The 17,709-nt window shown below is 36.2% G+C and overlaps 1 protein-coding gene across 1 annotated transcript in view; it reads left to right on the top strand.

Annotated features, from left to right (window-relative positions):
- Nucleotides 1-17,118, top strand: part of DIO2 (iodothyronine deiodinase 2) — a 31,802-nt gene extending 14,684 nt beyond the window's left edge. Inside the window, 3 exon segments of the mRNA XM_051977468.1 lie at nt 1,381-1,656; nt 11,246-11,825; nt 11,828-17,118. Of these exon segments, the coding sequence (XP_051833428.1) occupies nt 1,381-1,656; nt 11,246-11,825; nt 11,828-12,003 (1,032 nt within the window). The 3' untranslated portion in view covers nt 12,004-17,118.
- Nucleotides 17,119-17,709: the final 591 nt, after the last annotated feature.

The raw sequence follows: 17,709 nt of genomic DNA on the forward strand, positions 1-17,709 counted from the left end.
AAAACATGGTTTAAAAAACCTGTCCCATTCTGGAAGAATTTTTTCTCTTCTACCTTCTCCTCCCCCTTGCCTGCATTTTTTTTTTTTTTTTTTTTTGGTTTGTATTTGGGGTTCAGCATTGAAGCTTAAAAGGAAAAAAAAAATTGCAGGTATAATCTAAGGTTATCAAGTATTTTATAGATTTAGAACACTTTCTTCTCCCACTTTTAATTTTCTATAAATGTCCAGAAAATTGCATGAATACTTATTTTAAAAAAATCCTAGGAAACAAACTGGGTAAAGTTTGAAGGGTAATTTGGATTGTTAGTATCTCTTTAGAAAACTTTTAAGAATTTGTAGGGAAAAAAAAAAGAAAGGGAAAAAGAAATCTTAACCTTGGAACCTCCTTCTCCTCATGCTTTGGAAAACAAAAACAAATACAACCCCTCCAGCAATGGGGGTTCATTGCTGTGCCCCTCTGCATGTCACATTCAAATACTTTCCCCAAAGTTTGAAAGCTTTTCCTGAAAGCAGTCAAAGGTATTGAACACTTTTTTTTTCTGTCTCTCTCTTTCTTTAAATAACAAAGCAAAATTCCACCCTCTCCCCCCCCCCCCCTTCTCAAAAAAAAAAAAAGTTTTCGAGTTTTGCTTCTCTATTCATTGCAGTCCTGGCCAAAGTAAAGCCCTCTTTCTCAATGACGTCAAGATCTTTACCAAGATTAGGCTTTCATTTCTCTATTGCAGCAATTAGCCAGGGAATGTATAAAAGGCTTCAGGGAAACAAACTGGGCTCTAGAGAGAAGCACTTTGCACCACAGACAGATAGTAAGTGAGGAAAAGATAGAGTGAGGAAGGGAAAAAATAGACAGAAGGACACACTCGGAAAGGCAGTGAGGGAGAGAAAGCAGGAGAAAGAGAAACAGAAAGTTGTGTACAAAGAAAACAACCCCCTTATATTCTAAACACTATTTTAAAAACCAACCAATCAACCTGGTAGCCCTTGTAAATTAAGAAAACAGGATAATCTGAATAATTAAGACAATGAAAAAACTGAAAATAATTTAGGAATGTGTATTTCAATTTTATAGTGGCTGGGAACTGAAAGTGCAGCAGTTTCTCTCTTTAACGGACTCAAAGAGGCTACTGGATCAGGGACTTTTTTTTTAACATCTTAAATTCTGGGGGGAAAAGTAGCAGTTCAGAGTTGAATGAGTTGATGGGCTTACTCTAACTGCTGGATTTGAGAAGCTGACTTGATTTTGCCACCTCTGATCTTTTGAAAGAGGTGACAGTTTAGGTTTATTTGCAATCTTAGTTTCTTTTCTTTTTTTCCCCCCTCCTCACCTTACTACCATCTCCTCCCCCTAACCCTCCCCCCCTCTCCTTTCCCTTAAATGAGGGTGCAAAAGGGAAACCAGAGAACTCAAGCAAAGTGACTAAGGAGGCGGAGAAGATGGGTCTGCTCAGCATAGACTTGTTGATTACACTGCAAATCCTGCCAGTTTTTTTCTCCAACTGCCTTTTCCTGGCTCTCTATGACTCGGTCATCCTCCTGAAGCACGTGGTGCTGCTACTGAGCCGGTCCAAGTCCACTCGTGGCGAGTGGCGGCGCATGCTGACCTCAGAAGGGCTACGCTGTGTCTGGAAAAGCTTTCTCCTGGATGCTTACAAACAGGTAAGTCGGGACCAGCCACGCTGCTTTCCCCCTTGGTTAGAAGCATTGGGATAAGACTTTTGGACCTGGAAGGGGACTGCTACATGGATTGTAGTCCTCACTTTGGGTACATGGTGGGGAGATAAAAGGAGTGCACTAGCTCATATATACATATAGACATATTTCTGTCTCCAGTTTAACTTGGATGGGACCACTTAATAGAAATGAACCAATGCTAGCTGATACTGGTACTAGTTTAGTACTAGTCAGCTAGGAATCATACACTGTTTTATGATGCGTGATTCTGTTTTGAGGCTGGGGATACAGGTAGAAAAGCAACAATGTAACTTGGCATTTTACAGAGGGGAGGACAGAAAAAGAAAACTGAAAATATCATTTGGAAACATCTTCAAAGACGTAGCTTGTTAAGGCTATCTAATTTTGGCTTAATAGCATCCTTATTTAGGATAGCAGTACAAAGTTAAGTTAAACCGAGCTGTTTGTAGATGCATACATCTATTGACTCAGATTAGGGCCCTTTGAAGGGCCAGGTATGTAACCCTGCCATTTTGTTTTGATTTACAACACAAAAATCAAAATTGACTGACAGAAAATTTAAATTTCCCTTTTGAGGTTGTCCAGAAGCTTAAAAACGAATATCTTTTGTGAAGAAAAAAAAAGAATTTTAATAATCCTTTGTGATTCAGAGTTTTTTTTTCCCCCTAAACATGTATCCCTTATGAAAGAAATAGTAAACTAGGGCCTCTTTCACTTACCTGATTAGATTGAGTTCAAGGAGAGCTTTTTTCCTGGGCTACTGGAGATGATACTTGTTTTAAATATCTGGAAAACGAGCTCCTGTCTTGATTGTACATGTCAGCAGAATCCTTGAACTCAGCACTTAGGAAATAAAGAATCTGTGGCATCATCAGCTTTTCTGTTTTATCCATTTGTCCATCTGACTCCTGTAGGTCCTTTAGGCTTAAGAGGAAATAATTCCTTTTGCAAGTTGGTTGTCAAAAAGTAAGACCTTGGTTTCCGCAAACTGTGTACTGGGAACCCCTCCTGTTCTACAGACAGGAACAGGGGGCACTGGAGGAACATAGAAACTAAGTGTATAAGTCAGAGAGAGAAATTGTTAATCAGGCAGTACCTTAGAATACGGAGATAGGAAACAAACAAACAAACAAAAAAGGATGAAGGAAATACTATGTCAAGACATCCCCTGAGGTTTGTTGTGCAATACAGAGGGAGGTGAAGAAAATAACTTGTAGTCACAAAGCACCTATTCTGGTTACACATGAAAGCATGTGTGGCTTTTAGGAGAAGAATTTGCTGTGAATTGGGGAAATCCATGTGACAACAGAATGCCAGAGGAACTGGAACTAGTTCCTTTCCCACTTAAGCCCAAGTATGAACTTAGACTCTAGAAGACTATTTGATAGTTATTCATTTCATATTCAAAATTTATGAAAATACAAATGAGTGAATCATTTCAATTTCATTGAATTCCACATTGAACCTTCTGAAAGGTTCATCTCTCTCTCTCTCACTATATTTTAGAGTGGCCAAAAATATGAAGGGGGAGAGGGGCCAAAAGTTTGGCTTCAGTTGTTACAACTAAAAAAAAAAAATTTTTTTTTTGTGGGGCAGAAAAAGAACTGACATTTGGCTCTTTTTTTTTTTTTTTTTTAGCAAACCTGTTTGTCGAATTTGTTTTCTTTGCATATTATTTCCCAAGTAAAAAATCATAATGATGTGAACTATGTGAGAGGATTAGTGCCCCCCAGCAGCAACTAGTAACAAGAGTTTAGAACTTTGAAAATCTGAATTGAAAAAGGAAAAATGTTCTCTCTTTAAGTGTCCCATTGTGTTGCAATATTTTATTATTAATTTTATATTCCTGAAATTAGGAAAAATGAGTAATTTGTTTCCTTCTTTTGCATATGGTTTGTATATTCTTTCTAGTGCTTTGTTTATGTCTTTTGACTGTTCTCTAAAGATGTTTGCCTTGCGAACTACAGTTTTTGCTCTTCATGCTTTACTTAAAATCTACCACATGAAGAGGCAGGAATGGCTTGCCACTGGGGCATTTAATGAATGCAAACAGTAAAACAAAATGTTGGGTCAGACTGGTCTGGCAAACACTGGCTTTCCCAAAATGTGTCAGGCATGTTTGCAGTGGTGGTAGAGTATAGGGTGCTCAGAGCCTCTGAAATGAGTAGTGCACTTCCCTTACCTATTAACTCTGTCCCAGCCTTTTAGTATAGTCATTTCTAGGTTCTGCTTGAGAAGACATCCCTATATTTCATAATAGTGACTTGCATTTTTTTTCCTAGGAAGTTGAAAAACTCCCTCTCTTCACTTCCCCCCCCTCCCCCCAGCAGACCTTTTCATTTGGTGAAGTATATATGTGTGACAGGTAATTTTTTTAGTTCTGTCCATGTTATTGAATGTCAGCCACCTGAGAAGATGTTTAGATGCTTGGAATATAAATATGTGAATTATAGCCTTTGTTTGCTTTTTTTCCACAGTGGAGGAAAAATGTCACCTTTCATTGGCCAAGTTGAAAGGAACTCAGAGTAAATTTAGGCAGGCGGATTGTAAAGAGACTTTGGTTCAGGCGGAACATCCATAATACATAATCTTGATTAAAAAGAAGGGATACATATATTTATGTATATAATTTAATGATATTTCAGTATGAATAAAGTATTTAAAAATTAAACTTCTTCAGCTAGTGCATAATCCTAACTTGAACAATGCATCCTTGTGTTGATGCAGAGATGCAACCAGTCCCAAGCTAACCAGTTTAGCAGCCTTGTCCCCACCTAAATGAAGTGCAAAAGTCAACAAACAACATTAATACTGACATACAAATTAAAAATTGCACTATTATTACTGAAATGTCAGAGAAAATATATTTATTTCTAGATATATTTTTGGTTTAAAAAATGTCCTCTGCCTCTTCACTCACCCAGACCTTCAGACAAGTTTCAGCAATATTCTAAAACATAGTTTGCTTGTGGGAGAAACAGTCCCATAAAGATATAAAGAGCTCTTCAACCAAAGTTTATCTCTATATTGGACAAAACACTAGGAAATGATAGAGGCTTAGAGCTTGCATTCTGAAGTATTAGTTTAAAAAAAAAAAAAAAGAAATACTTGAGCAGCAAAGGGGCTGAAAAGGATCAGTAGGTTACTTGTTATTCGACTCTGTTAAAGATTCAGCTTATCTGAATTTAAATGGTTAAATCACACAGCATAATAATTATTTGGCCACATTTGTAAAGGCATTGATGTAGCCTGGTGATTTTGCCAAAGAATTCCAAACTTCCTAATGGATAATAAAGCCATTTTCAGTGCCTTGGATCACAAGAGGTGTATGTAAGATTCCATCCCTCTATCCCCTCCCTTTTTATTTCTTTGCTTTTTATCATAAGATTAGGTGACATTTTGTCCATGAAGCTTTTCCCAGGCTATGGAAAAGAGAGAACAAGGTTAGTAGTATATGCTCTATTTCCAGCTTGTATTTTATGAATAGGTCTTTCTTTTCTTTTTTCCCCTTCTCTCTTCATTTTGCAGTCCACATGCTAAAGCAGCACTAACTCTCCTCCCTTTCCTCCCCCCCCCCCCCCCCCAGCAACTAAAAACATATCTCTAGAAGGCAATCTTATCATCAAGGGATTAAGATCTAAGTATGTATTCAGTAGATATACCTATATGTATATATGTACTTATGGTTATGCAATTGGGGGGACCCGGTTTGAAGGCATTATATATTCCTGAAATTCAAATAGTTTCCCACCATTCATCTTTATTATTTTATTATTGTTAATTGTGGTAGTATTTTTAAAGAACAACCAAAATAATGCAAATAAGATAGAAGTTGGTGATGGCAATATTGGATTCTGCATACATACTATTCTGAGACTCTTCAAATAAAGAGATCCTTTGGGAACATTGGAACTTCAAGACCAATTAGTGGAAATGATGCTTCTTGTGTTTGGGCATTAAATACTGGGCAGGGTTCGTTTATGGAGTGGCCAATGTTGGCATGGAATAAGGCACCGACCTAATTACTCTTCCGCAGGAGTAAAAAATGCTTTTTGAATGCTTCATTGGCAAATATGTCTCATTAAGGACAAAAAAAAAAAAAAAAAAAAAAAAAAAAAAAAAAACCCAAACCCAAATACAAACCCTCTAAGAAGAAGAAATGAAGATGATAGGTAACTTGTGGCCAGGAGACTTTCTGTGCCACTGTGGGAAATTAAAGTAAATTTAGGAAGTACCAGGGCATGATTTGTTTTTCTTGGATTGCTTTCTTGCAGATTAAATGATATTATAAGACTGGATTTACAGTGTTTTTTAGCTCATGTCACTTTGGTCTTATCAAAGCAGAATCTGCCCAGGGGAAAGAAAGTTACATCTCCCCACTGGAACTAAGGAATGGAACCAAAGGATTATAGATTTAGAGCTGGAAGGGATCTTAAAAGCTCATGGAGTTTAACTTCTTTGATTTTACAGATGATGAAAATGAAACACAGAGAGATTAAAAGAGGGGCACCCAGGCTTTCTTGACTCTTTAAGTCTAGAATCTTGTGTACCTGCTGCCTTTCTTCCAGTTCTGCGATACACAACTGAGTATGAAGAAAAAGCTCCTTCATTCATGGCATGCATTATAAAGAAAACCAAATTTTCTGTCACAAAACCCTGAAGGCTTGTTCTACAGAGTTTTCTGAATATCTGGTCATCAGTTTGAGTTTCCTCGGGAGGCAGTAGTTTCCTTCTTCCTGGAGATCCTCAAACAAAGATTGGATGACTACTTACCAGATTTATTCTAATAGGGATTCTTGTGGTGTTAGGTACTGTATTGTCCCAATCTGGATGACTAAAGAATGAAAATGACCTGCTAACGTAGCAAGTCACTAGCAACTCTCTAAGACTGTAAGAGGATGCTGACGTATAGTGGTAGCAGGGGTTTCCTACACCAGGGTATGACGATGAGTCTGTCCCCTTTAAGATTGTGTTGGAAGAGCTTTTTATATGTGAATATCAATGAGATATGATTCCTCCTCCCACTTCCCCAGAACTGGGTCATTTTCCTTATCTTGGTTTCAAAATGTTTAAGGTATTTGTTCTGGAGATTAAAGTTTATTTGTGGTTTGTTTCTCTCTTTTTTACTTTTCTTCTTTTCCTAAAATGCTTTTCCCATAGGGCAACATATCTGCATACAGCATGCTTTACTTTCTATAATACTATCACCATAATAATGGTGATAATCATTCACATTTATTCAGATCTTTTAACTTATTTGGTTTTCACATCACATCTGGACTTCTGCCTTAAGAAAACTAGAGGATATTCAATATTAAACCTTAATAATTACCAGAATATAATTATAATTTAGATTAATGTTGCCTTGTTATTTTATATCTTGATACTTAATGTATCAGAAACATAAATTCAAGGCAGTGAGGTCCAGAAGTATGAAGTGTCTAAGGTCACAATTTAATGAGTAGCAGAGCAAAAATTTGAACCCAGGTCTTGTTCTGCTCCTGGTATTCCAAATTCAGTACTCTTTCCATTACTGCAAACTGCTGTGGCTACCAAACAGAGCAAAGCTAATTGGCCCACAAAGGTATCAAATGCCTGACTTTGGCCTCATTAGCACTATGCTCCAACCAGCTGAACTAGCCTGGCAGAAAGGCAGATTGTTTATAGCAAGATTTTCAAAGGGAGGGTTTCAGAGGTTCCCATTTTTAACTTGGTCACTAGCTGGCTAGGTGACCTCAGATAGAGTGTTTGTCTGCCCACTACAGTTAGGTAATTATACTAATCCCACGGCAAGTGTCATGGTTAGAAAGAGATTTCTTTTCACTCACCCTCTATTGGTATTAGGAAGTGTAGTATTACTCTTGTGCAACTGGACAACAAATTTTAAATGATCCATTCTTGCACTTTTTATTTTTATTCTTTTAACTACACTGGGCCTTCCATCTTGAGAGAATTCTGCCTCTGAGTTCTCCTTTGTCTCCAGCAGGGAGGATGCAAAACTTTCTTAGGGAATTGATCTCTAGCTAAACTATCATTAGAAATGAAATAGGACTGATTGCACAATTGATTTTCTTGTGACTAATGAAATGTTCTTTAGCTATGTTTAGGTACAGTCATAGAATCAGAGATCCCTGTTAGAAAGACCACACAACTTGTTCCAGGACTTTAGAAATTACTTAAAACCCAATAGTTGCTAAGGTTCCTTCCTCCTCTTCCTCCTCTCACTCCATGGCTAAAATTTTAACTCTGGAGTCCAGGAAGAAGGTTGCTTTTATTATGTTCATGTCAAGAGACATTGAGTCTGTTCTGGTGCAATAACTTTCAGGGATTTCGTACCCACTAAAGAATGAAATGAAGAGATACACATCTTGTTTAAAAGCATTAAGATGTGAGCTCCTTGAGAGCAGAAATTATGTTCTTACCTTTCTCTGTATCCCTAACACTTAGTATAAAGCCTAAAACAGATTGCTGCCTCAACTATGAAATGGGGATATTATTAGCATCTGTCTCAAAGTGTAGTTGTGAGGATCAAATAAAAATATTAACAAGCTATGCTGAACACAGAAGGTGCTTAATAAATGTTTATTTGCTTCTAAATGTTTGACTAAAATTGAATTAGAACATAGATAATAATGGGAAATCATTGTTTCTCTTCAAGTAGTTTATACACAAAAGTGGGTAAAATAAGAACACTAAGTCCCATGAAAATCATTAAAATCTGTTCTAAATTTAATTTAAAATTTGTTCTCATATACCCACCCTTCACACCTGTCTTTTATCGTCCACTAAAGATGGCCTCTTCAATGCCTCACCATGTTATCAGGGTAACATAGGCTTTCGAAGTTCCTGCCAACACAGTGCAAGCCTTAGTAAAGTGGAAAGACTGGGAGAATGGGTTTAATTGTACACTGTCAGTCAAGGACCACTTGGAACATTTCACAGTAGGTTTAACAGAGAAAAGGTCAGAAGCCAAGTGATGAAACATCACGTTCTATAGAAGTTGATCTAGAGAAGTTGTGGTTTTCCTTTCCTGGATTACTGTCTTTAATAAAATCACTGTAACTTGATAAGTACAATTCCTCCAGTATCAAAATTATCTAGTCCAAAGTAGCTTATTAAATTATGTTTCTCCAGCTCACCATATAAATTAAGCACCTTAAATAGGAAAGTTAAAATACATAGTTTCATCATTTAATGAACTAAATTTATTCTTTACTTGGATACTTAACAAAGAAAAACTCTAAGCAGGAATTCCTTTAATTTCTAATTATGTAAAAAAGAGATAGTAGTACCTATTAAATTATATAGACTCTATTATAAAGTAGAATATTATTTAGTTGTGCCCTTTGTGTAGTAAAAGTGAGTTGAAATTTGCAAAGATTCCTGAACAGCATGCATTGAGGATTTTATACTAGTTTAAATAGTAGATTAAAAAAAAAATTTCCCCTTCAAGTTACTTCAATTTACACTAGCATTACCTCATCCAGCATAAATGAAGTTATATTCAAGTAAGACTCATTTTATGTGTTTTAGTGTATAAAGGGCAGTATATAAAAATCAATTGTACTATGGTAACTTGTCCCTGATATCATTGGCTTTGATTAAACCAGCCCAGAGAAAAAACCAATTTTACTTATCCAAAGCTGAAGTAATTGTCTCTTTTATATTTCCTCTGTTTTTATTATCAACCTTCATATCCAAGTGCCCACAAAATTCCTTTCAATTTTTTAAAAAGCATTGTGACTAAATATCTTTGTTGAATGGTTTTTCTGGTTCTCCTTTTAAAGAACTCACTTCCATATCCTTTTACAAGCCAGAGAATAACTTCTAGGAAGTAATTGAGAAGTTATCTAAAATTTTGTGGTTAGAAAAGAGGGAAATGGAGGTAAAAAAGAGGATGAAGCATTTAAAAATAAGAATGAGAAGGAAAAAAAAATTATTGGGAACTTCAACCCAAGGATTGACTTGCTCTGGTATTATAGAGATGATATAAATCTTTTTTCCTCCACTCACTTCTAGACAGGGTGGAGGGGTTGTTAGCAACTAACACTCATTTTGAAGATATGTTTGAGCTGTTGTGGGTATTCTTGTGAAGTTCTTATAGTCAGTAGGATTTAGCTTAGAATTATTTATAAGATATCCTCCAAAGTGTCATTCAAGTCTTTGTGTCAGAGATAAAAAGAAAAGGAGGGGGAAAAAAAAACCTATTCATATATTTTCATTGTAAAAAAAACAAACAACTGTTCATATATTTTCATTGTGGTGGATCTGATATGCTCCTCAAGTTACCTTTGGAAGTCTTAGTTTTAGATTAGTATCACTTTTCAGATCTAAACAAAATATGAATCTACTAAACATAGGGAATATTCAGTGATAGCCATTAGAAAATTTACTCTAGTGTATTTCCCCAACTCCATTCTCATCCTTCCCTTAATTATGGAAGTGGAGGTCAAGTAAAACTCACCTGAATCTTCCTTTTAAGGCACTAGTATGTTGATGCCTTAGCTCTGTCAGTCCTAAAGTGGGAAAAGACATTGCTGAAGAAAAAGCCATGATTAAATTACTGGCACCCCAGCCTTATGGGACTAATAGCTTATCCTCAGACAGAAAAAAAATACATATTTGAAATGAAAGATTTCTTATTACTGTATTAATAAATAAATATTAATCAATTATTGAGAAGATGTTTTCCTCCCAAAAGTAACCTAGCATTTACCCAGATTGTTTTAAAATTAGCTGGAGATAATTAGACCAAAAAGGTTAGGCTGATTTCAGCTTAAGAACTAGAGTTCCTAAGAAACCTCAAAAGAGATCCAGTCAATTTTATTCTTTTGTTAACTGATAGTGAATGAATCAGTTTTCAGCCGTAGGTCATTGCTGGATGCTTCTGTGTTTTTTAGAACTTTGAACTGAGAATCCAAAATTGGACTTTCTTTCCTAAATTCTCAGTTTGCCTGCTGGCATTCTGTTTAAGGTTGGGCAATTGACTTTAACCTTTCTATGTCATAGTTTTGAAATGAAGCCAATAATTCAGTTATGTAATATGCATGAGGCATTAGTAGCTAAGTAAAGTAATGGTTATAAAGAATACCAGCCTCAGTGCAGCAGATGGAAGTTGCTTGAGAATGAATGAAGTTATTTTTGATGCATTTATAGAAGCATCAAAATATTGAAAGACCTTGGACTAAAAGCAACTTGGGTTTAAGTCCTCCCTCTGACAAAAATTAGCTGTGGCATTCCAGGAAACTTTCTAAGACTTTGAGTTTTGGAACAATTGCTCATTTGCATTGGTATGGGGAGTTTTTTTCCCTCCCCACATCTAGAGCTCCCTGTAATAAAATGATTTGTTTAGCAACTCTTCCCCCCATAAAAATTATAGTCCTTATACAAGACAGAAGGGCAATTTTAAAATTACCAAATCATGTACATTAATTTGAAGAAATGTAATGTAGTGTTTTTTTGAGTGGATTGTGTTTACTTAAATTGGAAGACAGATTGCTAAAATATTTAACACGGACACTCTCCTGTCCTCTTTTTCTTTTTTTGCTATTAGGTGAAATTGGGTGGAGATGCTCCCAATTCCAGTGTTGTCCACATCACCAGTGCTGAAGTTGGGAATGGTCAACAGAATAATTCCAAGTGGAAGAGATTTGATAGGGGATATGGAGCAGAATGCCATCTCCTGGATTTTGCCAACCCTGAGCGTCCATTGGTGGTCAACTTTGGTTCAGCTACTTGACCACCGTTCACAAGCCAGCTGCCGGCCTTTAGCAAGCTGGTGGAAGAGTTCTCAACAGTGGCTGACTTCTTGTTGGTCTACATTGATGAAGCTCATCCATCAGATGGTTGGGCGGTACCTGGTAATTCCTCTGTGTCTTTCGAGGTGAAGAAACACCAGAACCAGGAAGACCGCTGTGCAGCAGCCCATCAACTTCTGGAGCGTTTCTCCTTGCCGCCCCAATGCCAGGTGGTGGCTGACTGCATGGATAACAATGCCAACATAGCCTATGGGGTATCCTTTGAGCGTGTGTGTATTGTGCAGAGACAAAAAATTGCTTACTTAGGAGGGAAGGGCCCCTTTTTCTATAACCTTCAGGAAGTCCGACTTTGGTTAGAGAAGAACTTCAGCAAGAGATGAAATCCAGGTTAGCTGGAAGAATTTGTGAGTTGCATAGTGCTGTATTAAAAATAACAAAAAAAGGAGGAGGGGGAGGAAGAGAAGGATGTACTGGATCCACAGTTTCAACTGGATCTCATTTATTCCCCCACTACAGGACAACAGTTTTAATAGCCATCTCAGAAGAAGAATAAAACTATCCCTAACATACCATCACCACTTTCCTTACCAGATAATAATAATAATACCTGCCTAACCAGCAATCCCTTGTTACATTTCCACTTTATGAAAAAGAGCCTAAGATGAACAGGAAGAACCTGTTTCAAATGTCTCCATCCTCCCTTGAGATGGAATTAAACAACTGGTGCTTGCTTTGGAGAAAATGGGGAAAAAAAAATTCAACCTGCACTAGAGAAATGCCAGGGACAAAAGACTCTATTAGAATAGGGATTGTTATCTTAAATTTATCCACCATGAAGAGAAGATTGTTGATAAATCCCTAAATATTTGTTTATAGTGAGTCTGGCGGGGAAAAAAGGGGGTTCACCTGGCTGTCCTGATTTTTAGAGTGTTGCTGACATCTCTGGCTCTATCAGTATGCACTGTCAGATACTGGCTGAAACATCCAAGAATTCTCAGGATATTTAGGGGTAGTTTTTGAAGACCTTCCCTCAATTTGAAGGGTTAGGGTTACTTTTTGGTCAAGAGATGAAGTAGTTGTAGGAAGTACACTGGATTTGGAGTTTTATTTCCTGAGTTAAAATCCTATCATTTATCAGTGGCGAGGTCTTAGGCGACTCATTTAATGTACGTTATATTCAGTTTCCTCATATGTAAATTGAGGATTTTGGATTAGATGATCTTCAAAGGCCCTTTAAATGTAAAAGCTCTATAATTTGTCTGAAAATGACAAATAGGGAAAGAGAAGACTGAAAGATCAGGAGACTACAGAGTTTTACTTTGAAGCAGCAGAGAGGGTAACTAATTAGTTAGGAATAGAAACACATACCCATAGAATTTTCCTGACCAGAGAAAATAGTTCTGCTGAAACTCATTTGAGACCCCATGAGTGGGAAACTATTTATCTTATAATGAGAGAGAGATATAGAAAGATGAAAGGTGATTTTGCATTTTTTTATATAAAATAATTTATTTGTCTGTAGTTTGTGTATTTGGAGTGAGGAAATAAATGAACCATGATACCTCACTAAGCATGAACTATTGCCATAGGTTACTCTGTGGTTGCAGTAGTGCCAATTGTTGAAATGTTACAGAGCTCCACTCATTCCTTGGCATGGAATACTGGTCTCTGTAATGATGTTCTATAAGTTGAGCTGAAAACAACTTACTTATATTTTATGAATCTCTCAGCTGCCTTGTGGGAAATGATTCTCTGGTTGCTTAAATACTATATAGTCTTACTGTCCCTCAAAAGCAGGTGAACTAGCAAGAATGATGCAAATATGGTTTCCTTAGAAAAATGAGTGTCAAGTCAACAAGCATTTGTTAAGTGCCTACAATGTGTCAGGCACAATACTAAATGCCTGAGAAGATAAGAGACAGGTAGTTGGGAGGAGTCCCATCTGAATATATCAAAGCCTTTTTACAATGTAATCCATATTGACAGTCATGGGCTTTGTTATAACAAAATTCTCACCTTTACACAGAATTCTAAATAGGATCTATCTTGGGCTCTCTCCACCAAGGGCTACTTCTTAGAAGCACCCAAAAGACTTTGTTATATGTAGTGTAGTCTTCTGTACCACACTGTTATGTGCCATAGATGGATTTTAATAAAACTGCCAGGTTATATAAAACATTCTGAGAGGAGAACTATCAGTTTTATTGAAGGTCAGATTTTAGAGAATATTTAAAGGCTAGGTTATTAAAAATGTGAAGAGAATTTTTTTTTATAATTTTGAGAAATTCAAGTTTCAGTATATGTCAATATTTAATAGACATATTCTTAGTTATTAGCAGTTTTAAAGACCAGCATGGAAACAACACTAAACTTAGGTGATTGCATCTGAAAATAAGCAAGAATAGGAATGAATTGCAAAAGACAAACCCATTGAGAAAAGCCAGAAATCTGTGGTACTGAATTTGAATATCATAAAAATAAAGTGTTTCAGAACTGTAAAAAGAAAAAAATGAGTGCTGAAGTAGAGCTCAAATGTTTTTCCCTACCAAATTAACTTGCCAGCTTTTTTGGTGTTTTATATACATTATCAGAATAGATAAGTAGAATTGCAAGATTCTAGTTATTTAATGAACTGGTAGTAAATAATATTTTTAAATGAATATCAAATGTTTACAGATTCCTGATTTTTTCTCACTTGCACTTTTTTTTTTTTTTTGCATTAAAAAATCATTGGTTCATTTGCCCAGTTTCTTTGTTTCTCAAACATGGGGTTAGGGTTTATATGGTGCCCTTAAGAGATTTTATAAAAATCAATGGCACTATATGAATAATGTTTTCCTTGGAAGTGTCTTCTTGTTTTTTCTCCATGTACAGAACTGGTAAAGTATGTCAGAGAAGGTGGGGGGAAGGAAAGTAAGATTCCAAGAAGGCAATGCTTATTGTTCAGATAAAAGAGTGGAAGAAATATACTTTTGTGTTCTGATTTTGCTACAAGTATATGGAAAGAAGCATGGAATAGGCGATTCCTCTTGCAGAGGATTAGCAGTAGAGAAACAGACCGATGGAAGTTAGTAAATGAAAGGCCAAATATCAGGGGAAAGATTATTTTTAATGAGAAGATATATCTACATAAAACAGATTCCCCAAGGAAGAGCATGGAAACCCTACCAATACACAAGGGTAAAAAAATGTAGCTACATATAACCCAATTCACACATCTTAACAACCATGACCCAAGAGGTTCCCTATGTCTGTATTTTTATTCACTGTGTTTACAGAATATATTTCTGATTCCTGTCACAGTTTATATTCAAACAATCCTCTGGGAGAAGACGTGATAATCTTTCACATATCTATGTGTGTGTATATATATAAATATATATATATATACACACACATAAATACATACATATATTTGTATATGCATATATACACTTATTGTCACAACTATGATTTGGCATTCATCCTCTCACCTGATCATTTTCTTTTGACAGGCCATGTTTATATGGGGCTCTCAGTTTAAATATGTTAACTGGATTAGCTTGTATATCATTGAAGTAGTTTTCTAGCTACTTAAGACTTTGTTAGAGGCAATGGATTCATATTTTATTCAAAATTTCAAAGTTTATGGCTTAGAACTGTTCAAAACTTACTTTACTACTTAGAAGATTGACCAGGGCTTTCTCTAATAGGCATGAATAAAATATTCATCAAGTACTGGCAGACATTTAATACAATATTAAAATAGCTCCCTGACCTCACAAGAGGCAAACAGATTAGTAATGGTCACCCAACTTTGCATATTTGAGGTGATAGTAATTTAACTTACTTGGCTATCTTTTTGCTTGTTTTGAATTTCCAGTACTGTGTCTTCACATGCTCCTGAATTTGGGCACCTCTGCTTTTTAAACATTCTAATCATTTGGTAAAGCAAAATTGTTACTCTATCTAATCACTCACAGCCCTAATAATGTAGAAAAGGCCCTCATTTTGTTCCTTCCAGATTACTGGTGTCGATCTAGGCTCATAGGTGAAAGGAATACAATAGACTCAGTGATTTTCTATAACCTATAGGTGACAGAGGGATGGAGTTGAAGTGTTCTCTTTAACTTGGACAAACTGCTAGGATTTGGTTAGATTCCTTCTGTACCTACTTTTAATGGACCATGCATATGGAGACCAATCCTACTCCTGGGACAATAAAAAAGGAGATGATCTTACCTCCTGTGAATCCAAGGAAGACTTTTCTCTCCAGAGGCAAACCTGATCTCGATTGAAGAATCTCAGAATTGAGTTCATTAAGAATTTCATGTTTATTTGTGAAAGTAAAGATTAAGCTCTCTTCTGTGGTTGAGGGAATGATGAAAAAATTCACATTTAGTGTTCCTAAGAATCTGACCATTTTCTCTTTCTCACTATTGGTGGTTGGCAGTGAGAATCTTTACCGAAAAAAAAAAAAGAGAGAAAGACTGAAAGTGCCAGCTAAAGTAATTATTTTTGGTTGTGCCTGATCTGCCGTCTTAAACTTAGGGAAAATCAAAACCATTTTACTCACATTTCAGTCTCACTATTTCCATATATATCTTTCTCACTATAAAGGGAGTTCCCTTAAAATTGCAGAGGAGTTCTTCAGGGAAAGGATATTGGAGAAAGGAGTTGGGAGAAGGTAGAGTTGTATAGTGAAGACCCTGCATTCTAGCTCAGTAGAGGTAGGAAAAATAGTTTTTCTCACATCACTCCTCAAATTAATATTGTTAAGCGCAGACCAGTTTAAGAGTCAGTATTTTTCTGACACCCTAGTTATCAGTCATTGCTGGAAGCAAGGTCTCTGAGCAGACAGATGCTGTTCTGTTCTGAAATAAAATGAACTAATAGAAAGTCAATTCTTATAGAGATTCAAATAAGTCTGTGGAGTAGTACTGACTTTGGGTGAAAGTACCAAGGATTTGGGGGAGTTTATTTATTATTTAGTGATTAGATGTTGGAGTCTATACACAGGTTTAATGGAGTCACTTTTTGGCTCCACTAACCATAATAATAGTTTTAAAAAATGTGAACAAATAAAACAAGCAAATTAATGAAAGAAACTCACAGAGAGAAATTCCCCAAGTCTTGGGCAAGCTACATCACTGGATGACATTGTTTCAATGTGATTGAGGGTTGAGAGCAGCATTGAAGACATGCATTCAGTACTACATAACCAAAGCAATGAAAGGTATTGGGTAGGGAATATTGGCCAGTGTTGTTCAGTTGTGTGTCATATAATTACAGTCCTCATGTTCACTAGCCCAAGCCTTTGGGCATCTAAAGTAGGAGACCAAGTTGTGGAAGGGCTGCCAGTGTGCAAATGATGACCCCTAACAAAAGAGTCAGTCACTCCGTTAGAGGTTGGATGTGGTCACAGTGGCTTGCTGCTCCCTGGCTTGGATTCTTCCTAGCAAGGAGATTAATTTGGTGTGTGATATTATGAGGACTTGGTAAACATGGTGAGGACACAAGTGTATGTGTGTTCGTGCATGTTTGTACGTGTGTGTCTCTGCTTATCCATGGTGGAAACAATTGCTTTGCAGAATGTCAGCAAGAAATGTGTTACAATACTGGTGCTGAGTGGAATGTGTGCTTTAAAAAAATTCCTTGTATTTTAATAAAACCTAAAAATAAGAAAACATGTAATTCTTTTGTGCCATTATTTTAAAATCACTACCTTGCCCTTTTCTTTTTCTGGACAGCATTCACTGTTGAAAAAATAATCTACAATTTGATGTTTTGTACCTTGATATTTATGGGCAAATATCCACTGATGTCAAATTAGTTTAATCCTAAATTTTGTATGAGAATCTTCAAGGAAAGCAAATCAAAAAAAAAAAAAAAATCCAAACAACAACAAAAACTTACTTCAAATGTTTTTTATAATACTGAACAAATCACAAACACAAGACATCTATGACCAAATCCTTACTATATCTTACAGGCTTATTGATTCTAGCCCCTTGAAAGCACTGTGGTTTAATTCATCGGGAAAATGGAGATGTTAAATTAACCACTGAGAAACACAGTGTGTATGTAGTGAAGTAGATAAAACAAAGAACTTGGAGGCATGAAGATATAGTCTGGAGGTTCCCCTACAAATCTTTCTGGATGATCTTTTAATTTTTTAGTCTTTTAACTTATCTGGTTTTGATATCCTTGTCTGTACAATAAGGGAGTTGAACTCTGTTGACTCTGAGTTCTTTCCAACTATAAATCAGTGATCCTATGA

The sequence above is a fragment of the Antechinus flavipes genome, chromosome 2, assembly GCF_016432865.1.
Source record: "Antechinus flavipes isolate AdamAnt ecotype Samford, QLD, Australia chromosome 2, AdamAnt_v2, whole genome shotgun sequence".
Taxonomy (NCBI): Eukaryota; Metazoa; Chordata; class Mammalia; order Dasyuromorphia; family Dasyuridae; genus Antechinus; species Antechinus flavipes.